At 38.4% G+C, this 25,600-nt stretch overlaps 1 protein-coding gene across 2 annotated transcripts in view; it reads left to right on the forward strand.

The window, feature by feature from the left end:
* Positions 1–23,354, forward strand: part of QRSL1 (glutaminyl-tRNA amidotransferase subunit QRSL1) — a 35,165-nt gene extending 11,811 nt beyond the window's left edge. For both annotated transcript variants that reach the window (XM_047734835.1, XM_047734836.1), the window contains 7 exons: positions 3,413–3,589; positions 6,833–7,008; positions 7,098–7,210; positions 10,270–10,462; positions 10,987–11,104; positions 18,030–18,235; positions 20,951–23,354. In XM_047734835.1, coding sequence (XP_047590791.1) covers positions 3,413–3,589; positions 6,833–7,008; positions 7,098–7,210; positions 10,270–10,462; positions 10,987–11,104; positions 18,030–18,235; positions 20,951–21,171 — 1,204 coding nt within the window. In that variant the 3' untranslated portion in view covers positions 21,172–23,354. The remainder of the gene's footprint in view (positions 1–3,412; positions 3,590–6,832; positions 7,009–7,097; positions 7,211–10,269; positions 10,463–10,986; positions 11,105–18,029; positions 18,236–20,950) is intronic.
* Positions 23,355–25,600: the final 2,246 nt, after the last annotated feature.

Below are 25,600 nucleotides of genomic sequence, written 5' to 3' on the forward strand. Positions count from 1 at the left end.
CAGACTTCCTGCTGAGTGGGGAGCCCCACGATGCAGGGGTGTATGCCAGGACCCTGAGATCATGAGCTGAGCCCAAGGCAGATGCTTAACAGACCGAGCCACCCAGGCACAGGTCCCCTCGCAAGTATTTCAAATTTTTAATGCTGGGCGCCTGGGTGGCTCAGTGGGTTAAGCCTCTGCTTTCGGCTCAGGTCATGATCTCAGTGTCCTGGGATCAAGCCCCGCATCGGGCTCTCTGCTCGGCAGGGAGCTTGCTTCCCCCGACCTCTCTCCACCTGCTTCTCTGCCTACTTGTGACTTCTCTCTGTCAGATAAATAAATAAAATCTTTTTAAAAAGTAATTTTTAATGCTATATAACATGGTTATCTTTTCAATATCTAATCATTTGTTAGTATATAGAAATATAATTGATTTTTTTATATTGACCTTGGATCCCATGCCCTTGCTAAGCTCTCTTACTGGTTCTAGTTGATCTTTGCAGATTCTTTGGTATATTGCATGTAGATGATCATGTAATCTACAAATAGGGACAATTTTATTTCTTCCATTTCTCTTTCTTATTGTGTTGGTTAGGACTTTATACAACATGGAGTAGAAGTAATAAGAGCAGATATCCTTGCCTTGTTCCTAATTTGGGGGAGAAAGCATTCAGTGTGTCACCAAAAGCGCTTTCTATTCTCCCTTTTATAACTCTTGTCATATTTGTAATGTTTGCTTGGTCTATGCTCCCTATTCCATAGAAGCAGAGTCTTTGACTTTCTGATTTGCAGTGGTATCTCTTGGCACTCAGTAATAGATGTTGAATGAATTATCCATGGGAGTAAACTCGAACATAGATTATTAGGACATTGCCTTGAACAGCTGATCAAAATGAACATAATCGGTGAATGTAAGTGGACATCGTGTAACACTAGATGTGATTCTCTGAGGACACACCATAATCTATGCAGTATTCCAGCTGAGAATGTTAAAACTTAAACTAATAACCAGAAAACAAAAGGTAAGTCTGAAATGAGAAACATTCTATTGAAATATGAATATCTGGAATGTCTGGGTGTTTCAGTCAGTTAAGCGTCTGCCTTTGGCTCAGGTCATGATCCCAGGGTTCTGGGATCAAGCCCCACATCTCACTCTCTGCTCAGTGGGAGCCTGCTTCCCTCGCCCTGCTTATACTCTGATCTCTGTCAAATAAATGAAATATTAAAAAAAAGAACTTTAGGGCACCTGGGTGGATCAGTGGGTTAAAGCCTCTGCCTTCGGCTCAGGTCATGATCCCAGGCCATGATCAGGGTCTCTGCTCAGCAGGGAGCCTGCTTCCTCCTTTTTCTCTCTGCCTCTCTGCCTACTTGTGATCTCTGTCTGTCAAATAAAATCTTTTAAAATCTTTAAAAAAAAAAATCTTTAAAAAAAAATCTTTTAAAAAAAATCTTTTTAAAAAAAATCTTAAAAAAAAATCTTTTAAAAAATCTTTAAAAAAAATCTTGTAAAAAATCTTTTTAAAGATTTTTTTTAAAATCTTTTAAAAAGATCTTTAAAAAAAATTAAAAATAGAATATGAATATCTTAAAAAATAAAGGAAGGCCACAAAAATATTCCCAGATTAAAAGCCCAAGGAAAGTAAAACCTAAAACTTACAGGAGAAAATCTTTGTGACATGGAGTTACGCAAAGATTTCTTAGATAAGATGCATGAAGTACAAGCTGTAAAATAAAAAACTGATAGATTGGACTTCACTAAAATTAAGAACTTCTCTACTTTGAAATACACTACTAAAAAATGAAAAAACAAGCCACAGCCTGAGAGAAAATCTTTACAAAACCTGTATCTGTGAAAGAGCTGGCATCCAGTATACATAGAACCTTAACCAACTCAAAAATAACAGCCCAATTAAAAAAAAAAAAATGGGCAAAATATGTAAGCAGACATTTCATCAAAGAAGATACATAGTTAGCAATAAACACATGGAAAAAAGCTAACATGGTTAGTCATTAAGGAAATGCAAATTACAACCACAAGGAGATACGTACACTGTTAGAATGGCTTAAAAATGACGCTATCAAGGGCTGGCCAGGATACAGAGCAGTTAGGTTTCTCACACAATGTCGGTAGGAAATGCAAAATGGTATAGCCATTTTGGAAAATCGTTTGTAAGTTTCTTATATAGGTAAACATCATATGATCCAACATTCTTAGTCCTACATATTTGCTCAAGAGAGGAAGATTTATATTTACATAAAAGCAATGGCTAGGGTCTTTCAGTACAGTATTATTGTGGCTTTATTCGTAATTGCCAAAAACTGGAAATAACTCAATGTCTGTTGGGTGGTGAATGATTTAAAAAGTACATAAAGAGGGCGCCTGGGTGGCTCAGTTGGTTGAGCACTGCCTTCGGTTCAGGTCATGATCCCGGAGTCTCGGGATCGAGTCCCATTTCGGGCTCCCAGCTCCATGGGGAGTGTGCTTCTCCCTCTGACCTTCTCTTTCATGCTCTCTCTCTCTCAAATAAATAAATAAAAATTAAAAAAAAAAAAAAAAAGGACAAAAAGAGGCTAAAGAGACGATAACCAAATGCAATACCAGACTCGAGACTCCGTCCTGTACTGGGAGGGGGGTTAAGTCCTGTAAAGGACATTACTGGATCGGCTGACCAAACCGGGGTACGTACCGTGGGTTAGATAAAAATATTGTATGGATGTTAATTCTACTGAGATTGATAACTGTACTGCAACTGCACAAGGGAAGACCTTAGTGTTAGGAAATGCACTTAAATACATACCAAAATATTTAAGGGTAAAGGGCCATGATATACCTAATTTACCCTTATGTGGTTCGGAAACAAAAAGGATTTGTATGTTACAGACACACATAAAGCACACAGATGGCAAAGCAAATTGGGTGATTTGTTAATAATGGGTGAATCTGGGTAAAGGGTATAAAGTTCTTTTCATATTATTTTGATTTTTGCAATTTACCTGTAAGATTGAAATTATTTCAAAACTTTTAAAATAAGTTATTAGTCGACTTACGCTTGTCTTAAAACGTCTGGATAAAAGAGGGAATCCTTCAGAGGATTTCTTGTTAACCCTTTGAATGTCCATGACCCTGTACAACTGGAAAACCACGATTTACAAGGGAAATCATCGTAAGCTGAATTGGATGATCAACTGGGGTAAAAATCCTCTTTTCTTAACAGACTAGTTTTCTCTGCTTTCTAGCACATGCTCTTACTTCCCATCCTCTACCTCCTCAACCATCTAATTAATGAAGGCTGCATCTAAGCAGGATTCTTGCCTTTTCCAGTTCAAGTTCCAGTGGATTATACAGTGTTAGGCACAGACAATGTAATCAGAAGGCGAAATTTTCATATAAAATGAAAGTTTCATGAAGATATCTTGCTTCACTTCATCTCAGGTCTGGAAGCACAGATGGTGCATTTGGACCAGTTAAAAACCCCTGGAGTTATTCAAAACAATACAGAGAAAAGAGGAAGCAGAAGCCCCACGGTGAGAACGAGGATTCAGATTGGCTTATAACTGGAGGAAGCTCAGGAGGGAGTGCGGCGGCCGTAGCAGCATTCACATGCTTTGTGTAAGATGCTTTTTTCTGTTTGTACCTTAAAGCCCAGCCAGATACAAATAGTCATAAACCAGCCTCAGAACCCAACAAGAGAGTAGTTCATACTGTGCTATTTTTATTTCTTATTAGTGAGTTATTGGTGCTCAATGGTATATCAGAATTATAGCTTATAAATACACTCGACTGTACAGTATGTGTACTGTGTATTTTATACATTTAACTTCAAGATAGTATTTTAACTCTTCCTCTATAATATCTGGTTTTCTTAAAAACATGATTTTGTTTATCTTGCAGAATAAACCAGTGAGCATAACTGAATTTCATTTTAAAAATAATTTATTTGGGTGTCTGCTCACTGATGTTATAAATATTTAGGGACTAAGATACCATGGCTTTAGTTGAGTGCTGCTCAACTGCTAACAATGGTTTATCCTTCACCTAAATGGGGCGCCTGGGTGGCTCAGTGCGTTGAGCCTCTGCCTTCAGCTCGGGTCATGATCTCAGGGTCCTGGGATCGAGCGCTGCATGGGGCTCTCTGCTCTGCAGGAATCCTGCTTCCCTCTCTCTCTCTGCCTGCCTCTCTCCCGACTTGTGATCTCTCTGTCAAATAAATAAATAAAATCTTTAAAAAAAGAGAGAGATAGAGAGGCAAGAAATGTTCCTGGTGTGTATCAATAGAATATTTAAAATAGTGTTTTCATAAATCTACAACTAAAAATGGGTGTCACTGAGTAAAGTTTTCTTCCCGTTTGTTAGGAGCTGACTTGTTCAACTGTCCTATTTTGTATTTGGGGAGAATCCATCCATCATGCTTTATGTTTCAAGTTCCCATTTGTAAAGCATTTCTTAACCGCCTAAAGAAGAGTAAATAAATACCACTATTACTTACTTTTCTCGGTTTCAGTATAAAATTGAATGTGTTTCTTTAGCAGTACTGTATTTTATTTCTCCTTAATTATCCACTGAAACTAAGCTCTTTCACAGACATTGCAACCAATAAATTATTTATATTTTTTAGAGCTGTGGAGATTTAGATTCTTCAGGGTTTTTTGTTGTTGTTGTTGGTGTGTTTTTTTTTTTTTTTTAGTTTCTCTGAAATCTTATTTACAAGTAAAACCATTTCATTTTATCTCTGTAGAATTTTATAGCATTGCATTAATATTAATGAGAGCTCTGACAAGTTAGGACTGCAAGATTAGGTGCTTTTTTTTTTTTTTACCCTCATCACCCTACTTAATGTTCATCTTCCTGAATGTGCTTTGAGGAGATGGCATTTTGACACGTAATTCCTATGGAAATGCAGGTTTTACTTTTACACAGCCGTCAGTGAATCCTAATAAGAAAATGTGTCCTTTTAGAAATTGTGAAAGCAACAGCCTGATTTTGTAGCTTATGCGGACTTGCTAAGAAAGACAATCTCATTTGCATTTTCTGTAGAGCTCAAGGGCCATGTGACTGGTAGGAGCGTTGTTCAGTCCAAAGATTTATTCTGGGTATAGTCAAGAGAAGCACAGACCCAAAGTAACTCCAGATTGCATGGGTCCCAAAGTATCGAGTGTTCTACTTTGTTTTTCCCCCCTTTGGATTTGCTGCTTTTATGATAGTTTTAACAACAGGAAGGGTCTTGGAGTATTATGTACCCACTAAAAGGAAGCAGCTAGAAAGCTTTGTAGTGTCAGGGAAAGATATCAAAGGTACACTGTTAAGTGGAAAATAAGTTGCCGAATACTATGTACAAGATGACCTTCTTTCTGTTAAAATAATTATATACATATATATATTAGTTGCATGGAAGTATCTGTGTGAGTATATCAAAACATAACAGTATTATTAGGGAGGAAGTGATGATAAGAGAAATTTCACTTTATACTCCATATACTTATGTAACATTAAATTTTCTAGTTGGCACATACACTTTTTCTAATCAGAAAAACTTTTACTCTGAAATAAAGTTTAAAAAAAATGTTTAATTATGGTAAAATGTATCTCACTTATAATTTACCATATTAACCATTTTTAAGTGCATAGTTCAGTGTTAAATACATTCACATTGTTGTACAACCAATTTCCAGCATTTGGTTCATTTGCAGAACTGAAACTCAGTACCCTTTAAAAAACAGCTTCCCATTTGCCTGTCCTCCTAGCCCCTGGCAATCACTCTTTAACCTTCTGTCTCTAGGAACTTAGACTCTAGGCACCTCGAGTGAATATTATTCAGTATTTGTGCTTTTATAACTGACCTATTTCACTTAGCAAAATGTCCTCAAGATTAGTTTTTTGTTTTGTCTTTAATAAGAAAAACATACACTCTCTAGATAACTGAGCAAAGAAATGGGCACTTCATAGTTGGGTAATGCAAATACAAATAAATGTGAAAAATTATTCAAAAATGCACATTAACAAAGATTTTTCGTTATTCAGATTAACCAGCTTTTAGAACTGCTAGTACTCAGTGATGATAATGAAACATAAGCCCAAATCTGATTCACTGCAGTTGGAAATATAAATTGGCAGAGCCTCTCTGACAAGTCATTTGACAATACAGATTAAGAAATTAGAATAACAGGCAGACCCTATGCCTCATTAACGCTACTTCTTGGAAGCCAGCCTAAAAAATAACCAGACATATGGGCAAAGATTTATGTTCAAAGGTGTTTATTACAAAGTAATTTATTATGCAGTTATTATCCTAGTTGACAACAACATATATGTTTAAATAAATTAAAGTACATTCCTATCTGTGATTCTAAATGAGCGGAAGGTTCTGTGTATGAATTTCTGGGAGAGGTGTGTTGAGTTTGTAAAAGCATACTGTAAAATTGCCATCAAAGGAAGGTATGAGGTGTCTGTGTATATACTGATAGGCTTTAAAATCCTGGGAATCACCAATTGTTATGATGGGATATTGTACATATTTTAAATTTTCAGTAATTTTAATGAGGTAGCAAAAGGCTCATGTTAAGAAAAAACGAGATAGGAAGTTAAAATTACAGAGTGACCTGAGCCACGAAAGAAAACTGCATTTTAAGAAAGTCTTGAAGTTAATATGTCAAAATGTCAACAGCGTGTTTGCCTTAGGCAGTAGAATATTTTGTTACCTCTTTACACTTCTTCTGTATTTTAGGAGTTCTCTGAGACAAGCATGTCTGACTTTTGTATAACCAGGGGGAAATAAAGTTTAAAAGTATATACACTTAAAAATAGATTCCAGATATAATTGGAGATCTTCTAAAGAAAATTCCATTTAAATTCCAGGGCTTTAGGATCAGATACAGGAGGATCGACCAGAAATCCAGCTGCCCACTGCGGGGTTGTTGGTTTCAAACCAAGCTATGGCTTAGTTTCTCGTCATGGCCTCATTCCCCTGGTGAATTCAATGGATGTGCCAGGAATCTTAACCAGACGTGTGGATGACGCAGCAATTGTGTTGGGTATTTATATGATTCCATAGAGTTTCAAAACATTATAAATTTCCCTGTAAAACATTCTGTCTGTCATTCCTAAATATTTCTCCTTACAGGTATGCTGGCCGGGCATGACCCCAAAGATTCTACCACAATACAAGACCCTGTCAAACCATTTACACTTTCCACTCTGACAGATGTGAGCAAACTATGTATAGGAATTCCAAAGGTAACTCTTCCCTTTTATGACTTTACAGAAATGCTAGCAGGTCAAACACAGGGAACAGACCTGGGAAACAGACCGGTTGGCTTTGAATCCTGCTGTGCCACTTTAATTAGCTGTGCAGTCTGAGCACATGACTTAATCTAAGCTCAATTTCCCAATCTACAAAATGGGGATAATAACAGTGTTGATCTCAGAGAGCAGTAAGGCTTAAATTTGGTAATCATCATGGGGATGTAATATACAGCATGGTGACCATAGTTAATAATACCATATTGCATATTTGAAAGTTACTAAAAGAGTAGATCTTAAAGTTCTTTTTTCTTTTCTTTTTTAAAGATTTTATTTATTTGACAGAGCGAGTGTGAGCGAGGGAACATGAGCAGAGGGAGCGGGAGAGGGAGAAGCAGGCTTCCAGCCAAGCAGGGACCCCGGTATGAGACTCGGTCCCAGGACCCTGGGATCATGATCTGAGCCGAAGGCAGGCGCTCAATGACTGAGCCACCCAGGCACCTGATCTTAAAGTTCTTATCACAAGGGAATAGCAAACTCTTGTCATTGTGTATGGTAATGGATGTTAACTTAGACTTATTGTGGTGATCATTTTTTAATATATGCAAATATTGAATCATATATTGAAACTATCATAATGTTGTATGTCAGTTTTATCTCACTAAAAAAAATGAATCATGTTAAGCAGGGGTCTGTAAACATTTTCTGTAAAGGGTCAGTTGGTAAACATTTTAGGCTTTGTGGGCCATACAGTGTTTAGTGTCACTATTTAACTCTGCCACCGTCATGTGAAAGCAGCCACAGGCCATATGTAAATGAGAGTGTGGCTGTGCTCTAGTAAAACTTTATTTTCAAAAATAACTGGAAAGGGGCGTCTGGGTGGCTCAGTGGGTTAAGCCTCTGCCTTCGGCTCAGGTCATGATCTCAGGGTCCTGGGATTGAGCCCCGCATCGGGCTCTCTGCTGAGTGGAGGGCCTGCTTCCCCCTCCCCCTCTGCCTGCTTCTCTGCCTACTTGTGACCTCTCTCTCTCTGTCAAATCAATAAATAAAATCTTAAAAAAAAAAAAAACTGGCAATAATCTGCTGGGAGGCTATAATCTGCTAATCTGGGGTGTAAACAACATAGCCCAGAGCCATACCTTGCATAGTAAAGGCTGAATACATGTTACCTTCTTTACTACCGTCATTAGTATTGCTACTGCATTTATTACAGTAGCAACCGAGTAATTCATGGATGAAGATCAATATGTTAAATTACTGACCTTTAAACGACTTATTGAGTTTTAAGTTTAACAGTTGATTGTTTGGATAATTCTTTGTTGCGGGACACTGCGCTGTGCATCGTAAGATGCTTAGCAGTGTCACTGGCCTTTAGCCTTGGAAGCAGTGGTTCCCCACAAACAGCACAACCCCACAAACAAAAATGTATGCAGATATTACCAAACATCCCCTGATTGAGACAAAGGGGATAAAATTGCCCCCAGTTGAGACCACCGCTGTAGAGAAATACTTTCTTTAAAAATTTCAATTAAGGGGCACCTGGGTGGCTCAGTGGGTTAAGCCTCTGCCTTCAGCTCAGGTCATGATCTCAGGATCCTGGGATCGAGCCCCATATCGGGCTCTCTGCTCATCGGGGAGCCTGCTTCCTCCTCTCTTTCTGCCTGCCTCTCTGCCTACTTGTGATCTCTCTCTGTCAAGTAAATAAATAAAATCTTAAAAAAAAAAATTTCAATTAAGATAATAGCTGTGCCTTCCTTTAAGGATTTAGAGAGAGCATAGGTTGTAGAAAGAGACCTAGTTTAGAATCCTAGATCCTTGGGGCACCTGGACGGCTCAGTGGGTTAAAGCCTCTGCCTTTGGCTCAGGTCATGATCTCAGGGTCCTGGGATCGAATCCCGCATTGGGCTCTCTGCTCAGCAGGGAGCCTGCTTCCCCCACCCACCTGCCTGCCTCTCTGCCTACTTGGGATCTCTGTCAAATAAAAAATAAATAAATAATTTTTAAAAGCGGGGGGCGCCTGGGTGGCTCAGTGGGTTAAAGCCTCTGCCTTCGGCTTAGGTCATGATCTCAGGGTCCTCAGATCAAGCCCCGCTTCAGGCTCTCTGCTCAGCAGGGAGCCTGCTTCCCTTCCTCTCTCTCTGCCTGCCTCTCTGCCTACCTGTGATCTCTGTCTGTCAAATTAATAAATAAAATCTTTAAAAAAAAAAAAAAAAAAGAATCCTAGATCCTCTACTTACCTGCTTTGTAGCTTTAGGAAAGTTACTTAACTTGTCCAGTCTCAGTATTTTTCATTAATAAAATGAAGGATGATAATACTTAATCATGGGATTGTTAAAAGCATTAAATGAAGGGCACCTGGGTGGCTCAGTGGGTTAAGCCTCTCCCTTCAGCTCAGGTCATGATCTCAGGGTCCTGGGATCGAGCCCCATATCAGGCTTCCTGCCCAGCAGGGAGCCTGCTTTCCCCCTCTCTCTGTCCACCTCTCTTCCTAATTGTAATCCCTCCTGCTGTCAAATAAATAAATATATTTTAAAAAAAAAAAAGCATTAAATGAAAGGGGCACCTGGTGGCTCAGTCAGGTAAACATCCAACTCTTGATCTCAGCCCAGGTCTTGATCTCAGGGTCGTGAATTCAAGCCCTCTGCTAGGCTCCACGGTGGAGCCTACTTAAAAAAAAATGTTCAACCTGAGACTCCTTATACAAAAGTTTCTGCAAAAGCATTAAGTGAGAACCTTTGAAAAGCATCTAGCAGAGTATCTGATAATGAACATTTAACACATACGGGATCTCCAGCCATTTCTCTCATCTTTAATATTGTTAGTATTTAATATTGTTAATATTGATATTATTGTTTAATATCTCATCTCTCATAAATAACTAGTATAGTGCTTGTCATGCTGTAAGCCCTCTTAAATTAATTCGGTCTCTCTAGCTACCTACTAGCAATTTAATCAGATTTTCTAATGTACTGCCAAAGGTCCTAAAGTACATATTTGTATAAAACCATCTATACAGATGTTCTAATTTCCATATCTTGACTTTTTCCAATAAGGAATATCTTGCACCAGAATTATCAGGTGAAGTGCGATCTTTTTGGTCCAAGGCTGCTAACCTCTTTGAGTCTGAGGGGGCCAAAGTAATTGAAGTGTCCCTGCCTCACACCAGTTATTCAATTGTCTGCTACCATGTATTGTGTACATCGGAAGTGGCATCAAATATGGCAAGATTTGACGGGCTAGAATATGGTAAGATGGCTGTGTTTGGGATTTTTAAGGTAGTTGTGTCCAACATTTGGTAGTTTTACTTATTCGTGACCAAAAAAAATCCCCAGAGATAAGGTTAATGATTTAGATAAGTAAACCAGTGAATCGTCTTACCTTTGTCATTTAGTCTTCTGCTTACACTGTTCATCATAAATATCTCTGTATGTTTGGCTTCCCTCTCTGAAATGTGACTATTTTACAGGAATAGTGTCTTATCCTTATATTCTCAGTCCGTCAAATGTAGTTCCTGGCACATGGTAGGAGTTCGGTAGATATTTGGATGGAGGGAGGGAATGAGAGAGGGAGGGATGAGGAGGTGAACAAATGAAGTTTCCTTCTTAGTTATTTTCTCCTCTCTCCTTGATTCTTAGGAGATAAAGAAGAGGAGCCACTAAGGACAGTCTCCCAAAATTTTAATATTGGTCAGAAATGTGAATCTGCACTTGCTTTTCAGCCAAAACCTTACCTTCCTTTTCAAATAATGTTTATCTCTTTTTTGTTTTTAGGTCATAGGTGTGACATCAATGTGTCTACTGAAGCCATGTATGCTGCAACCAGGCGAGAAGGGTTTAATGATGTGGTGAGAGGAAGAATTCTCGCAGGAAATTTTTTCTTATTAAAAGAGTAGGTAATGGGGCACCTGGGTGGCTCAGTCGGTTAAGCATCTGTCTTCGACTCAGATCATGATCCTGGTGCCCTGGGATCAAGTTCTGCATTGGGCTCCCTGCTCGGTTGGGAGTTTGCTTCTCCCTCAGCCTCTCCCACTGCTTGTCCTCTCTCTCAAATAAGTAAATAAAATCTTAAAAAATAAAGAGTAAGTAATCAGAAATTTTCTCCATTCTTGAACACTCAAGAGTACATTAGTTGCATATCTATCAGGTCTTATTAAGTTGAGATACTTGCTAAAGAAGCAAAATCCCTATTTGAATTAGAAATCATAACTAAAGACCTGTTTATAGTACTTTTAGTTTCTGGTTATTTGAATGCAAAAAAAAAAAAAAAAATTGACACTCTAGCAAAATAATTAGTACAAAACTAAGTAGGAAGCCCTAAAGAATTTTAGCCTCTTTAAATGTCCCCTGACTATTATTGCCACATTGGCTTATTGTTGTTGGAGATTTAAACAGGAAGTTACATTGGTGTATCTTGAAAATTTTAGCAAATCAATTTAGTCTTCCCCTACATTAAATATCTGTTTGCTCCCAGAAAGAATTCTAAGTTACTAGGGCTCCTACTTAGATCAGATTGTCTTTAATATAAATATATTCATCATCTTGTGAATAGAATTCATCTTGCGTACCATCAGGTCTGTTTAAGAGGACATGAGAAGTGTGAAAAGGCAAGAATGATTGTTTTAATGAATAGCTTCCTGAGTTTTTCTATATTCCCTCAAGGACAGAAAGCATTTTGTTCATCTATGTATCCTTTCAGGGCTGATACTTAGGATTACTTTTTCCAAAAATACTATTTGAACAGCCGCGATGGAAAACAGCATGGCGGTTCCTCAAAAAATTAAAAATAGAACTACCATATATGATCCAGCAATCCTACTTCTGAGAATATAGCCAAAGAAAATGAAATCATTATCTCAGAGCATTTTCACAACAGCAAAGACAGGAAGATGACCTAATTGTCCAATGGTGGTTGCCTGGGTCTATGGGTTAGGGGAAACAGGGAGATACTGTGAGCTAGGGGAAATAGGGAGATGTTGGTTGAAGGGTACAAACTTGTAGTGATAAAATGAATTAGCTCTGGGGGCATTTGGGTGGCTCAGTCAGTTAAGTGTCTGCCTTTGGCTCAGGTCATGATCCTGGGGTCCCAGGGTCAAGTCCCATATCAGGCTCCCTGCTCAGCAGGAAGTCTGGTTCTCCCTCTGCCCCTCACCTTGCTAATAATGTTCTCTCTCTTCCTCTCTCAAATAAGTAAATTAAATTTAAAAAAAAATGAATAAGTTCAGGGGATACATAGCATAGTTACTATAATCAACAGTACTGTGTTATATACTTGAAAATGCTGAGAGTACATCTTAAATGTTCTCACCGCTCACACTCAAAATTATAATTATATAAGGTGATAAATGTGTTATTAACCCTATTGTAATCATTTCACAATATATAAATATATCTAATTATATTGTACATCTTGAAATTACACAATTTTATATGTCAATTATATTTTGGTAAAGCTTGAAAATAAAAACCTAAAAATATTTGATTATGTTCTACAGAACATAAAAGACTCTTTTCCTATAAATCAAAACTATAATGCGATATTACCTCAAACTTATTAGAATGGCTAAAATCAAAAACACAAGAAACAACAGGTGTTGGCGAAGATGTGGAGAAAAAGGAACCCTTCAGCACTGTTGGTGGGAACCCAGACTGGTGCAGCCACTCTGGAAAACAGTATGGAGGTTCCTCAAAAAGTTAAAAGTAGAGCTATCCAGCAGTCACACTACTGGGTATTTACCCAAAGAATACACAAACACTAATTGAAAAGGATACATGCATCCCTATGTAGCAGCGTTATTTACAGTAACCAAAATATGGAAGCAGCCCAAGGGTCCATCAGTTGATGAATGGATGAGGAAGATATGGTGTATATACACACAATGGACTATTACTCAGCGATAAAAAAGAATGAAATCTTACCATTTGCAATGACCCTGACGAGCTAGAGAGTACAATGCCATGCGAAAGAAGTCATCAGAGAAAGACCAATAAATACCTTATGATTGCACTCATGTGGAATTTAAGAAAAAAACAACAACAACAACAAATGAGCGAGGGGTGGGACAAAGGGGAGAGAGAGCCATACCAAGAAACAGGCTCTTAACTATAGAGAACAAACTGATAGTTACCAGAGGGGAGGAAGGTGGAGGAAGATGATGGGGATTAAGGAGTGCACTTGTCATGAGGAACACCTGAGCACCAGGTGATGTATGGAACTGTTGAATCACTGTATTGTACACTGTGTGGTAATTAACTGGAATTCAAACAAAAATTTTTTTAAAACAATTTAAAAAAAATAAGACTTTTCAATATTAACCAGATGACTAATTATTTTGGAGTAGGAAAAGAAAATGAAATGTTGCTGAGAGGTTTTCTAAGCAAAGACTTTCATTAAGTGGAAAATGTTACATTTGCCAAATATAACTGATTCGAGTCAAATTGTGTATCTCAGGGCACAATTTTTTTTTTTAATTTTTTTATAAACATATAATGTATTATTAGCCCCAGGGGTACAGGTCTGTCAACTGCCAGGTTTACCCACTTCACAGCACTCACCATAGCACACACCCTCCCCAATGTCCATAACCCCACCACCCTCTCCCGACTCCCCTCCCCACAGCAACCCTCAGTTTGTTTTGTGAGATTGAGAGTCTCTTATGGCTTGTCTCCCTCCTGATCCCATCTTGTTTCATTTATTCTTTTCCTACCCCCCAAACTCCCCACGTTGCATCTCCACTTCCTCATATCAGGGAGATCATATGATAGTTGTCTTTCTCTGATTGACTTATTTCACTAAGCATAATACCCTCTAGTTTCATTCACGTCATCACAAATGGCAAGATTCCATTTCTTTTGATGGCTGCATAGTATTCCATTGTGTATATATATCACATCTTCTTTATCCATTCGTCTGTTGATGGACATCTAGGTTCTTTCCATAGTTTGGCTATTGTGGACATTGCTGCTATAAACATTCAGGGGCACGTGCCCCTTCGGATCACTATGTTTGTATCTTTAGGGTAAATACCCAGTAGTGCAATTGCTGGGTCATAGGGTAGCTCTATTTTCAACTTTTTGAGGAACCTCCATGCTGTTTTCCAAAGTGGTTGCACCAGCTTGCATTCCCACCAACAGTGTAGGAGGGTTCTCAGGGCACAATTTGATATAGAGTATCTTGGTCACTGTAACAGCATATAAAGAAACTGAAGGAGAGGAGTCTGAAACCTTCTCCATGGTCACCAGTTGAGGGAATTGACAAAAGGAAGTGAGAATTTCTGCTGGCATTCCTATCTCCTGAGTCAGAGAACTTAAGTCAGCTTTTTTGTTTTGAGAGATTTTGTTTGTTCACTCACTTGTTTTGTGAGGGGAGGATAGACATGAGTGATAGGAAAAATGGAATTTGGGTATACTTTTTTTTTTTTTTTTTAGTCTTAAAAAGTCAGTTTATGTGCCAGGAACTATAACAACTCATAATATTTTTTTTTTCTTCATGTGGTGCCTCAGTTTACAATTTTGTCATTCTTCTACTATCTTTTGTTCAAAAAACAAAACAAATTTATTGAGTTAGGAATCCACAGTTTATTTTTAAAGAACACGAGCCACATTTAAATCTGATTTTTACTGTTTGTCTTCAATTTGTCCTATCTGTTCTTTCTTTTAACGTTTTTTCCTGCCTTCTTTTGTTCTTAAATAATTTTTAAAGAGATTTAAAACAAGAAAAAAGTCATTTATATTTGCCTAAATATTTACTATTTCTGGTGCTTTTTTATTCCTTTGTGTAGATCCAAATATCCATCTGGTGTAATTTTTTTCTCCCTAAAGAACTTTAATGTTTCTTGTAGTATAATCCTGCTGGCAATTAGTTCTTCCAGCTCTTGTTTATATGTAAAAGTGTTTATTTTAATTTTGACATTTTCTCTCAGTATCAAATTCTAGATTGATAGCTTTTCTTTCAGTACCTTAAAGATCTTGTGTTGCCTCCAGACTTGCATAGTTTCTGAGAATTGTTGTCATTCTTGTCTTTGTTCTTCTGTAACATGTCTTCCCCCACCACACACACACACACACACACACACACACACACCTGCTGATTTTAAGACTTTATCACTGGTTTTCAGGGATTTGTGATGTGTCTTGGTGTGGTTTTCCCCCTGGTTTCCTCGTGTTTAGGGGTTTGTTGAGCTTCTTGGATCTGTGGGTGTATTATTTTAATCAAATTGGGAAAAGTTTTGGCCACTGTTTCTTAAAATATTTTTTCTGACCTTCCCCCCTTCTTCTGGGACTCCTTTTGTATGTATGTTAATCTGCTTGATGTTGTCCCACATCACACTGATGGCTCCATCCTGGTTTTTATTTGTTTTTATTGTTTTGTTTTGTTTTTTCTTTTGTAGTCTTTTTCTCTGCTTCCTTTTGGATAGTTCCTATTACTATCTTCAGAATCACTGATCTGCTGTGTCATTTGCTGTCAGCCACATCACGGGTCATTTTTCTTTTCTACTTTGCCTTTTTCATTCCTAGAACTTCCAAGCAGGTCTTCTTATCTCCTTGGTTTCTTCATGATACATGTTTTCTTCTACCTTCTTGAACATATGGAACATATTTACAGTAGCTGTTTTAATGTTTTTATCTGCTAATTTACACATTTCTGTTGTTTCTGGATCTCTTTATATTGATTGCTTCTTACCCCCTAGTTATGGGTTACATTTTCTGCTTTTTTGCATGACTGGGCATGTGACTTTTATGTTATCATTTGCTGAATTTTTGTTGTATTCCTTTAAACCATGTCAGGCTTTGTTCTGGGATGCAGTTAAGTTACTCAGAATCTGGGGCACCTGGGTGGCTCAGTGGGTTAAAGCCTCTGCCTTCGGCTCAGGTCATGATTCTAGGGTCCTGGGATCAAGCCCCTAGTCGGGCTCTCTGCTCAGCGGGGAGCCTTCTCCCCCTCCCCCCCCCACCCTGCCCCTGCCTGCCTCTCTGCCTACTTGTGATCTCTATCTGTCAAATAAATAAATAGTTACTCAGAATCTGGTTGGATCCTTTCAAGGCTTCCTTTTAAAAAAGCTTTGCAAGCATGAGTCCAAAATGGCCTTTAGTCTAGGCTAACTTAAACTCTACTTTAGACAGTACCCTTGAAGAATTCTGCCAGATGCCTCATGTATTATGAAGTCTTTCCACTTTGGCTGTTAGGAACACACCCTGTTTCTAGCCCTATATGAGCTCTTGCAGTTGTCTGACTTTTCAGTGATTCTCTCCCCAGCCTTGAGAATTTCTTCTCCCTACATGCACACAGATCAGTACTCAGCCAAAGACTTGAGGGATCACTCTACAGATCTCTTGAGCTCTTTCTGTGTGCTATTTTCTCCTCTCTGGTACTCCGTGAGAAAATTCCAGTTTTCTTTGCCTCCCTGAACTTCCAGTCCTCGTCCCTAACTTCCTGAAAACTGCCCCCTGAAAACTCTGTGTAGGTTCCTCCTGTCCGGGCTGAGGCCTGGAAACTGCCTCCAGGCATTACACTGGGGAAATTCAAGGGCTCACTTACTTGCTTCCCCTCTCTCAGAACTCCCTCTCTTGAATGCCTGCTGTCTAATATCTGAAAATGGTTGCTTTATTTTGCCTAGTTTTCTAGGCAAAATAAAGCAGGGTAAATTACTGTGGGTAAATACTAGGGTATGTTACTATTTACTATGGCAGGGTAAATTCCATCCCTCTATCATTAATGGAAACCAAAGTTCTGTTTTTGAACCATATTTAAAGTAGGAAGAAATTTAATAGAAAAAAAACTTGGGCTTGTGTTTGAATAAATTTGAGGTTTGGGAAATGCCATTAATGACATCATTTAAGCCATCAAGTGTTATTGTATTAATTATAGGTAATACCTGCATTTATCTCTCTAGAGACCTTGTGGTCAAATGATAGTAAAGAGATTTGATACTTCTGTAGGATTCTTTTAGAGTAAAAAAAGAGCACATTTTTATCTTTATTATATTTGGTCCTCAGTAAGACGAGTAGTTATATCCATTTTTACAGGTGACAAACTGAAGTTTAAAACCGTACTTTTGCCTGCCTTTGTGTCTGGTTCAGGAGGATCCAAAGAGTGCCTTCTTTTTCCCTTTATTTGCATGATTGATTTGTAGTCATTTTTATAGCTGGCTAATTTCTTAATCTTGTCAGTAAAGTAAGTTTCTTTTCTTGAATTTCACATTCCCATTCCTGGGGCATGCCTAGCCATAAAATACAAAATTGCAAGCACTGTGTACTTTCTCCAGTTTCTGTTTCCAGAGCCTATTTCCTAGTGGCTACTTAGGATGGCACATTAGAATTTTACAAAACTTCAGAATCCTTATAATAATGAATTCTCATTATGTTGCAGTTGAAATAAGACATTATAAAAGAAGGAGGATTAGAATAAGCCTCCAGAGACCTAAGTTCTAGTCTCTCTTTTACCGTTGCCCGTCTTTGTAACCTATGGAAAGTCATTTAATTGCTATGCACTTGATTTTTTTTTTTCACCTGAAAATAAAGGTTCTAGTTTAATGATATCCCGAAAGTGGATAATATCCACTTATTTAATGATACCACTATTCTGTGATTATATATGTATAATTGTGTCTAGCAGTGAATTCTGATTAAACTCCTGATACTGAGATGTTTAGAAATAATAGCACAGTTGAACAAAAATCATTTATATGTGTCATTAGGAATCTTCGTGGTACCTGCCTATAAAGGTCAGAATCCAGTCATTCTATAACAAGCCTTCTCTGTGAAAATTGATCCAAAGAAATTTAAAAATCCTTAAAATATCATCTGTTTTTCTACAGAAACTATGAGAATTATTTCATTAAGGCACAGAAAGTGAGACGACTCATTGCTAATGATTTTGTGAAGGTTTTTAACTCTGGAGTGGATGTCTTGCTGACTCCCACCACCTTGCGGGGGGCAGCACCATACCTGGAGTTCATTAAAGAAGACAACAGGACACGAAGCGCCCAGGATGACATTTTTACACAGGCTGTAAATATGGCAGGTGAGGATCTCTTGGGAATGTTCTAGTTTTCTTCAAATTTTTAGACAGGCACCCTGGTCTTCAACTTAGGTTCCAGCTAGACTGTTCCATGAAGCCAACAGCTTGTCCTTCTGGAATGCTTAGGAAAGTGTGTACGTGTGTGTGGGGGGAGGGGTATGTGCACACACATACTCGGAGTCAGTCTATTTAATAGCATAATTTTAATTTTTATTTTGGAAATTTTCAAACCTCCGGAAAAGTTCAAAGAATGGTGTAATGAATACCAATATGCCCTTTGCCTGGATTCATTCATTTTGTCTTATCTGCTTTCTCCTTCCTCTCTTTCTCTCTGTACACATACACACACACACACACACACACACACACACACTCACACTCACACATTTTTTTTTAGCCAAATAATTTGAAAGAAAATTGCAACATCATGATACTTCACTCCTAAATACTTTAGCATAAATCTTCTAAAAATGATGACATTCTCCTGCATAACCACAATTCTGTTATCACACCTAGGAAAACTAACATGAATATAATAATATTCCAGGTATAGTCCATATTTAAATTTTCTCAATTGTACCAAAAATGTCTTTTATAAAATTGTTTTCCCCCGATATATATTTGTTTATCTTTTTAAAATTTAGAACAATACCCCAGTTCTCTGCTTTGGGTTTTGGTTTTGGTTTTGTTTTGTTTTGTTTTTTCCTTTTGGAACACATCAGACTTTTATAATTTGTGTTTCAATCATCAAACAAAATGTAGGAAACTGAAGAGGAGAAGGAAAGCATATTGTATTTCCCCATACTTTTGCTTACTATGTTCATTTCTTCCTGGTGTATGAAGATTCTTTATCATACCCTTTCTGTTTAAATTCCTTTAGCCGTTCTTTTAGGGCAGGTAAGCTGTTAACCAATTCCCTTAACTTCCTCAGAACGCTTGATTTCCTTTCAAATTTAAAGGTTATGTTCACTGGATACAGGATTTAGGCTTGACATTTCTTTTCTTTAGCACTTAAAAAATGTTATGCTACTTTCTTCTGGACTGCATAGTTTCTGATGAGAAATCCCCCACCTTTTAAAATTTTTGTTTTAATTGACATTGATTTTTTTGAAGAGCCTAGTGCGCTTGCCCTATAGGATGTCGCATCCATAAGCTGGATTTGCTAGATTGATTACTCATGATTGGGAAACATTTTGGCAGAAATACTGCATACTCTCCATGTTGGGAAACAGTTAATGTCAGTTTGTTCCACTTTCAGAGACGAAGTTGATCCCTTAGTGAAGGAAGTAACTGCCAGGTGTTTTCTGTGTAAAGTTACATTTTTCCTTTGATCAATTATAACCAATGGTGAGGTGGTACTCTGAGATTGTGTGACTATACTATTCCCCAAAAATCTTGAACCTAGTTTGAGATCTATTGATGAATCTTGCCTGAATTATCTCCTAGAGAATGACAAAAATGCTGATTTTTCTATCATTCTTTGTACATACATTAGCAGTCTTCTCTAAAGACAGCTTTGTTTTGTTGGTTTTTTTTTTTAATTCAGTGTATTATAAACAATTACTGTCATTATTGGCTTTGATGCTGAAACTGTTTGGCCAACAAGAGCCCTTTCAAGTTGCATGTAGCCTTTAGACCTATCCCCATTAATTTCTAAAAACTTCCTTATTTTATGGCATAACAAGATATCTCAGGATCTTTTGCTTTCTTTGCCCCAAATGTGGAATTAAAAACAAACTACTATTTCTTATCTATCAAATGGCAAACATTCAAAAGCTCAACAATATACTCAGTTGGTAACGCTGTAGGGAAAAAGCATTTTGCTGATGGGAGTTCAAAATAGTACAGCTTTTTTGGAGAGGAATTTGGCAACATCTAGTTACATATGCATTTATCTGTTGATGAAGCAATCCCTATTTATCTGAGAGACTTTCAAGAATACCAAAAACCGGGGCGCCTGGGTGGCTCAGTGGGTTAAGCCTCTGCCTTCAGCTCAGGTCATGATCTCAGGGTCCTGGGATTGAGCCCCGCATCGGGTTCTCTGCTCAGCGGGGAGCCTGCTTCTCCCTCTCTCTCTGCCTGCCTCTCTACTTGTGATCTTTCTCTCTGTTAAATAAACAAATAAAATCTAAAAAAAAAAAAAAAGAATACCAAAAACCATGGTGCATCTGGGTGGCTCAGTCAGTTAAGCATCTGAATCCTGATTTCAGCTCAGGTCGTAATCTCATGGGTGGTGTGATTGAGCGCTGCATCACTGGGCTTCACGCTCAGTGGGGAGTCTGCTTGAGATTCTCTCTCTCTTCCGCTCCCCTTGCGCTCTCTCTCTCTCAAATAAATAAGTAAACCTTAAAGAAAAAAAAAAAAAAGAATACCAAAAAACATGTATACTTGGGCATGGTGTGAAATAGCTCAATACTGAAAACAACCTAAATGTCCAACCAGAGAAGCATGGGAGAAAAAATTATGGTACAAACCACATAATGGAGTGCTGTGCAGCTATAAAAAAGGAATGAAGAACGTCTCTGTGAGTTGATACACAGTGATTTCCAAGATATATTGTGAAGTGAGCAAAGGAAGGTACAAAAGCATGTGCATACGTATGACTTCTGTCATTTTTTAAACCTTCTCTGTCTTACACCTACTAGCACTAGAAAGCAGAAGTCTCCCCTTCTTAGGATGGAGAAGTAATCAGCTAATAGGTTTCTTTCTTGTCTTCAGGATTGCCGGCCGTGAGTGTCCCTGTGGCTCTCTCAAACCAGGGCTTGCCAATAGGACTACAGTTTATTGGACGTGCATTTTGTGACCAGCAGCTTCTTAAAATTGCCAAGTGGTTTGAAAAACAAGTACAGTTTCCTGTTATTCAACTTCAAGAACTAATGGATGATGGTTCATCAATCTCTGAAATTAATAAGTTAGCTTCTGTTTCTCTAAAACACTAGTGATAAATATAGCGCACAAATTAAAATCACTTGAAGATTTTATATTCGAGAGAAGTCTGATGATCCTGCTCATTCCTGTAATTTGGTTCCTTGTCAACACAGTCGTTCGTTGGAATCACCTTTTAAAACTCTTGTGATACCGCTAATTATAAATCACCTGTCAGCATCTATGAGGTATCCACTAAGTGTAAAGTACAGAATTTTTACATTAACACAGACACACGTTCGTGGAAAGTGAGGCATTCTGCAAAAATGTTCATTAATAACAGAGCTTAGAGTACAAGTAAGCTTGGGGATAAGCCTCTCAGAACTTCCACATCTTTGTAACCAAAGTGCTAATAAAAGCTATAATTTGTGCCTCCAGAGAGAACGTGAACAGCCAGGCAGATGGGCAATTCAAACATAGTGGAGGCTGCCTTGGGGGATGTTAAAAAGGCACAAAAACAATAAAATGGGAATATTTGCTTCTGAGTGCTGAACAAAGGAGGTAGAAGAGGTGCTCCGAGTGCTGGAGGAAGTGCGACGTGCTGGGGCCCAGAGTCATGCAAGACTGGGGTACGCCCCTCTGGGGATGAGCGCAGGTGCAGACGCTCTTGATTGCTCTAAATATAGAGATGCAGTGACTGAACGCTTTCTCCTGTTTTGCTAACGTTGAAAATGTGACTTCTGCCATCGCAGAACCCCATGCCAAGGAACTAGAACAACTCCATGGAACTCATTCTCCTGTTTACCAACCACAAAGGAACTCGCTGGTGTCACAGAAACATTTGTTGTAACCTAAGAGACCATACTGGGCTTGAAACTTGGGAGGCAGTGGAGCATGATTTTAGTGAGAAAGTTTCAAGATAGACAAGTATACCCAGTATGAAAAACTAGCAGATAATCTGGTGAGGATGCCACAGCCTCCTCCCTCACCCCAGTTTTCTCTGTTACTTACGGTTTCCTTACCCTCTTCATTTCTTTACAGATGCTCTCTGTTTGGGTCCCTTGAGCCCAAAGGGACAGTAATGAGAATCCATATTCAATTTGAAAGAAAATTTTATGAAATTCATTCATTTCACCACTATAAAGTTTCATTATTGGACTTGTCTTTGCCAGAACACCATTGTCATCTCGCGTTGATCAGGTCTTCGAATTTGGCACGTACTACCGATAATTGTAAGTGGGAAGGTGAAATGTTATTTAATAAATTCGCTTTGTTTAGTAAGGAAAAAGTCCTTTCTAAATACAAAGTACACGCGGGAGAAGTCTAAGTGGCAGAACCTTCTGCAGGGCCACTGGAATGTTGCATGGTGGGAAGTTAGCTTGCCTGTTACTTTCTCATTAACAGTTTTCTCTCCTCCGAGGATCCTTCCACTCCCAAATGGTCTGACAAAGTTTATATAACACCTTTCTGTGCCAGCCCCACCAGTTTTCTTATAAATCATGACTCTGAATCCCTGAAAGAGGAAGACATTCACAAGAGAGAATTGCGTGTTCTTGTGACAAGGGAAAACTATCTTAGTTTGAAGGAACTAATATGATGTAAAAAGCAAACAATAAATCTTTGCCCCAGTCTTTTTTTTAATGTGTGTGTAATTTGAACTGAAATTTTTTCAAAGGATATTTATGTAATTTCTCTTACTCCTGGGCCTCTCCTTGAGCTGCACTGATGACCTTAATCTGGAAATAGGGAAGTGAAACATTGACTGTTCTCACATAATAATACCCAACTAGCATGAAATGATACCTAATTTGTTTCTCTTTCTTCTCCATCTTCACCCTAAATCTAGTAGATCTCATTTTACCAAATCACTGTCGGGGAATTTAAGTGGGAAATAGTTTCTCTATCTCAGCTAATTAAGTCCTGACATTGTTAGCAATTCTGAAAGGCGAGGTTGGCTACAAGTGTAAGATGAGCTCCCTGATAAGACACAGCAAAACAAAGAGAAGTTAGATTCAACCACAGAAGCATCACTGGAGTGAAAAAATGTGATGAGATCACACAACCTGCCATCCCAACACAACCTAGAGCGCAGGGAGCAAGGGGGAAAGTCAGTGTTCCGTATTGGCCCCCAGCGTTACCAAGAAACTCACTTGAAACCAGGGAAGCAGAATGTTCTCTTTGGCTCTTTGTTACCAGGTCATCAGGAACACAGAGGACCTTGAGCCGGCTAGAAGAGACAGCCTGGTTCCAAAAAGCTTCTAAAAATGACAAGGAACAGTGACCTTATTAGGAGATCACCTGTTCCTTCTAACATAGACAAGAAATACCTTTAGGATTTTATTTTTTATTTATTTTTTTAAAAGATTTTATGCATTTATTTGAGAGAGAATGAGCAAGAGCCAGCATTAGCAGTGGGGAGGGGCAGAGGGAGAAAGGGAAGCAGACTCCCCGCTGAGCAGGGAGCCAGACTTGAGGATGGCCTGGGTATCATGACCTGAGAAAGAAGGCAGATGCCTGCCCCTCCCACCCACCTCCCCTCCCAACCCCCCCACCCCTGCCTGCCCTTTAGGATTTTAGACTGAAGGACTGTGAAGAGAACCGTTACAGAGCACCAGTAAGTAGAGCTCACGGATGCTGCAAACTGCCATTCCCTGCTCCAGTCAAGGGAAGGGAGCAAGCTAATGGAATTTTCACAATAGCTTCTATTTTGAATTTTCATTCATTAGCTATTTTTGATCTCCCTCCCTTTCTTCAAGCATGTGATTATCTACCAAGGTTAAATGCATATTGACTGTGCAAGACTGGGGTGAGATGTGTTAATTGTATTTAGAAGCACCAAAGCACAGTTTAAAGTAGAAGGTCTTGCTCAATTTTTTTGTGACTTAAGCAGTGTGTACACTAGAACATAAACCTGAAGATTTAATAAAGGCAAATGACATGAGAAAAGCCCAGCCAACATTAAATAAAAGTAATTTTTAGAGGTTTTTCAGGGGGTTTTTTAAAATTTCTTTTTCTTTATACCTCAATGGACTATAAATCCAGAAGGATTTTAGGCAATTTATTAAAAACATAGTATTACAGTGATATAAAAGTAAGTAGTTGAGAAAATCAGTAAAGTGATATAAGTAACAAAAAAGGATAAAACAAGAAATGAAGTTTAAAATAAAAATGCTTCTCGGGGCGCCTGGGTGGCTCAGTGGGTTAAAGCCTCTGCCTTCAGCTCAGGTCATGGTCCCGGGGTCCTGGGATCGAGCCCCACATCGGGCTCTCTGCTTGGCAGGGAGCCTGCTTCCTCCTCTCTCTCCGCCTGCCTCTCTGCCTACTTGTGATCTCTGTCAAATAAATAAATAAAAAATCTAAAAAAAAAAAAAAATGCTTCTCAAGGTATTCATATAGATGCTTAAGGCTGTATAGTATGACACGGTGGGGAATTTTCCAGTAGCTTACCTAGTAGCTAAGGCCACCAGATTTAAAAATCAAATAAACTTGGCTTTGAACCCTATTATTGCCATTTATGAACTGTGTAACCTGTTTGAACTTCAGTATCCTGACTTGTAAAACAGAGATAATATTTACTCCAAGGGATGGTTGGGAGGATTAAATTAAAATATGCACACTGAAAGCACCTAACATGATGTCTGATAAACTAAGCACTTAATAATTTGTAGCTGTAAGTAATGTACACAATTATAAACTTAAGTCACTTTCTTATACAGTTGACCCTTGAACAACACAGGTTTGAACTGCATGGGGTCACTTACATGTGAATCTTTTTATAAGTACAGTACAGTACAATACTACTTTTATAAGTACAGTATAGTACTATATATATATATATAGTATTTTCTCTTCCTTATGATTTTCTTAATAAAATTTTCTCTAGCTTACTTTATTGTTACAAATAGAGTATATAATACACATAGCTCCCAATGATCTGGCTTCCCCTGAGGATGAAGTTTAAAATATCAGGAAGAACTGATGGCCTGCCTATTTCCAAAGCAATTTCAAAAAAAGGGGGGGGGGGGCTTTTTTTTTCTTTTTCTTTTTCTTTTTTTTTTAATAAAAATTGTCTAATACAGTGTTCAAAGACCTGTAGGTCTTCAAAAGCCCTCTGTGCTCTGCCAATCAAATGAAGAGCAAGACCAACATGCTCCTTTAAAAACAAAGCCTCCTGGGACACCTGGCTGGCTCAGTTGCTTAAGTGACTGCCTTCAGCTCAGATCACGATCCCAGGGTCTTGGGATCGAGCCCCACACGGAGCTTCTTGCTAAGCAAGGAGCCTGCTTCTGCCTGCTGCTCCCCCTGCTATGGTGTCTCTCTCTCTCTGACAAATAAAATCTTTAAAAAAAAAATAAAAAATGAAACCTCCCAAAATATGACTATCCCGTATTCCCTGGGGGAGAGGGGTGGGGAAAGCTTTTGACAGAACCAAGTTCTTCCTCATGAAACTCAGTTCTGTTCCCATATATAGAGAGATACACGGATAATCGAAGCCCCAGATTA

This window comes from Lutra lutra, chromosome 6 (genome assembly GCF_902655055.1).
Source record: "Lutra lutra chromosome 6, mLutLut1.2, whole genome shotgun sequence".
NCBI classification, from domain to species: Eukaryota; Metazoa; Chordata; class Mammalia; order Carnivora; family Mustelidae; genus Lutra; species Lutra lutra.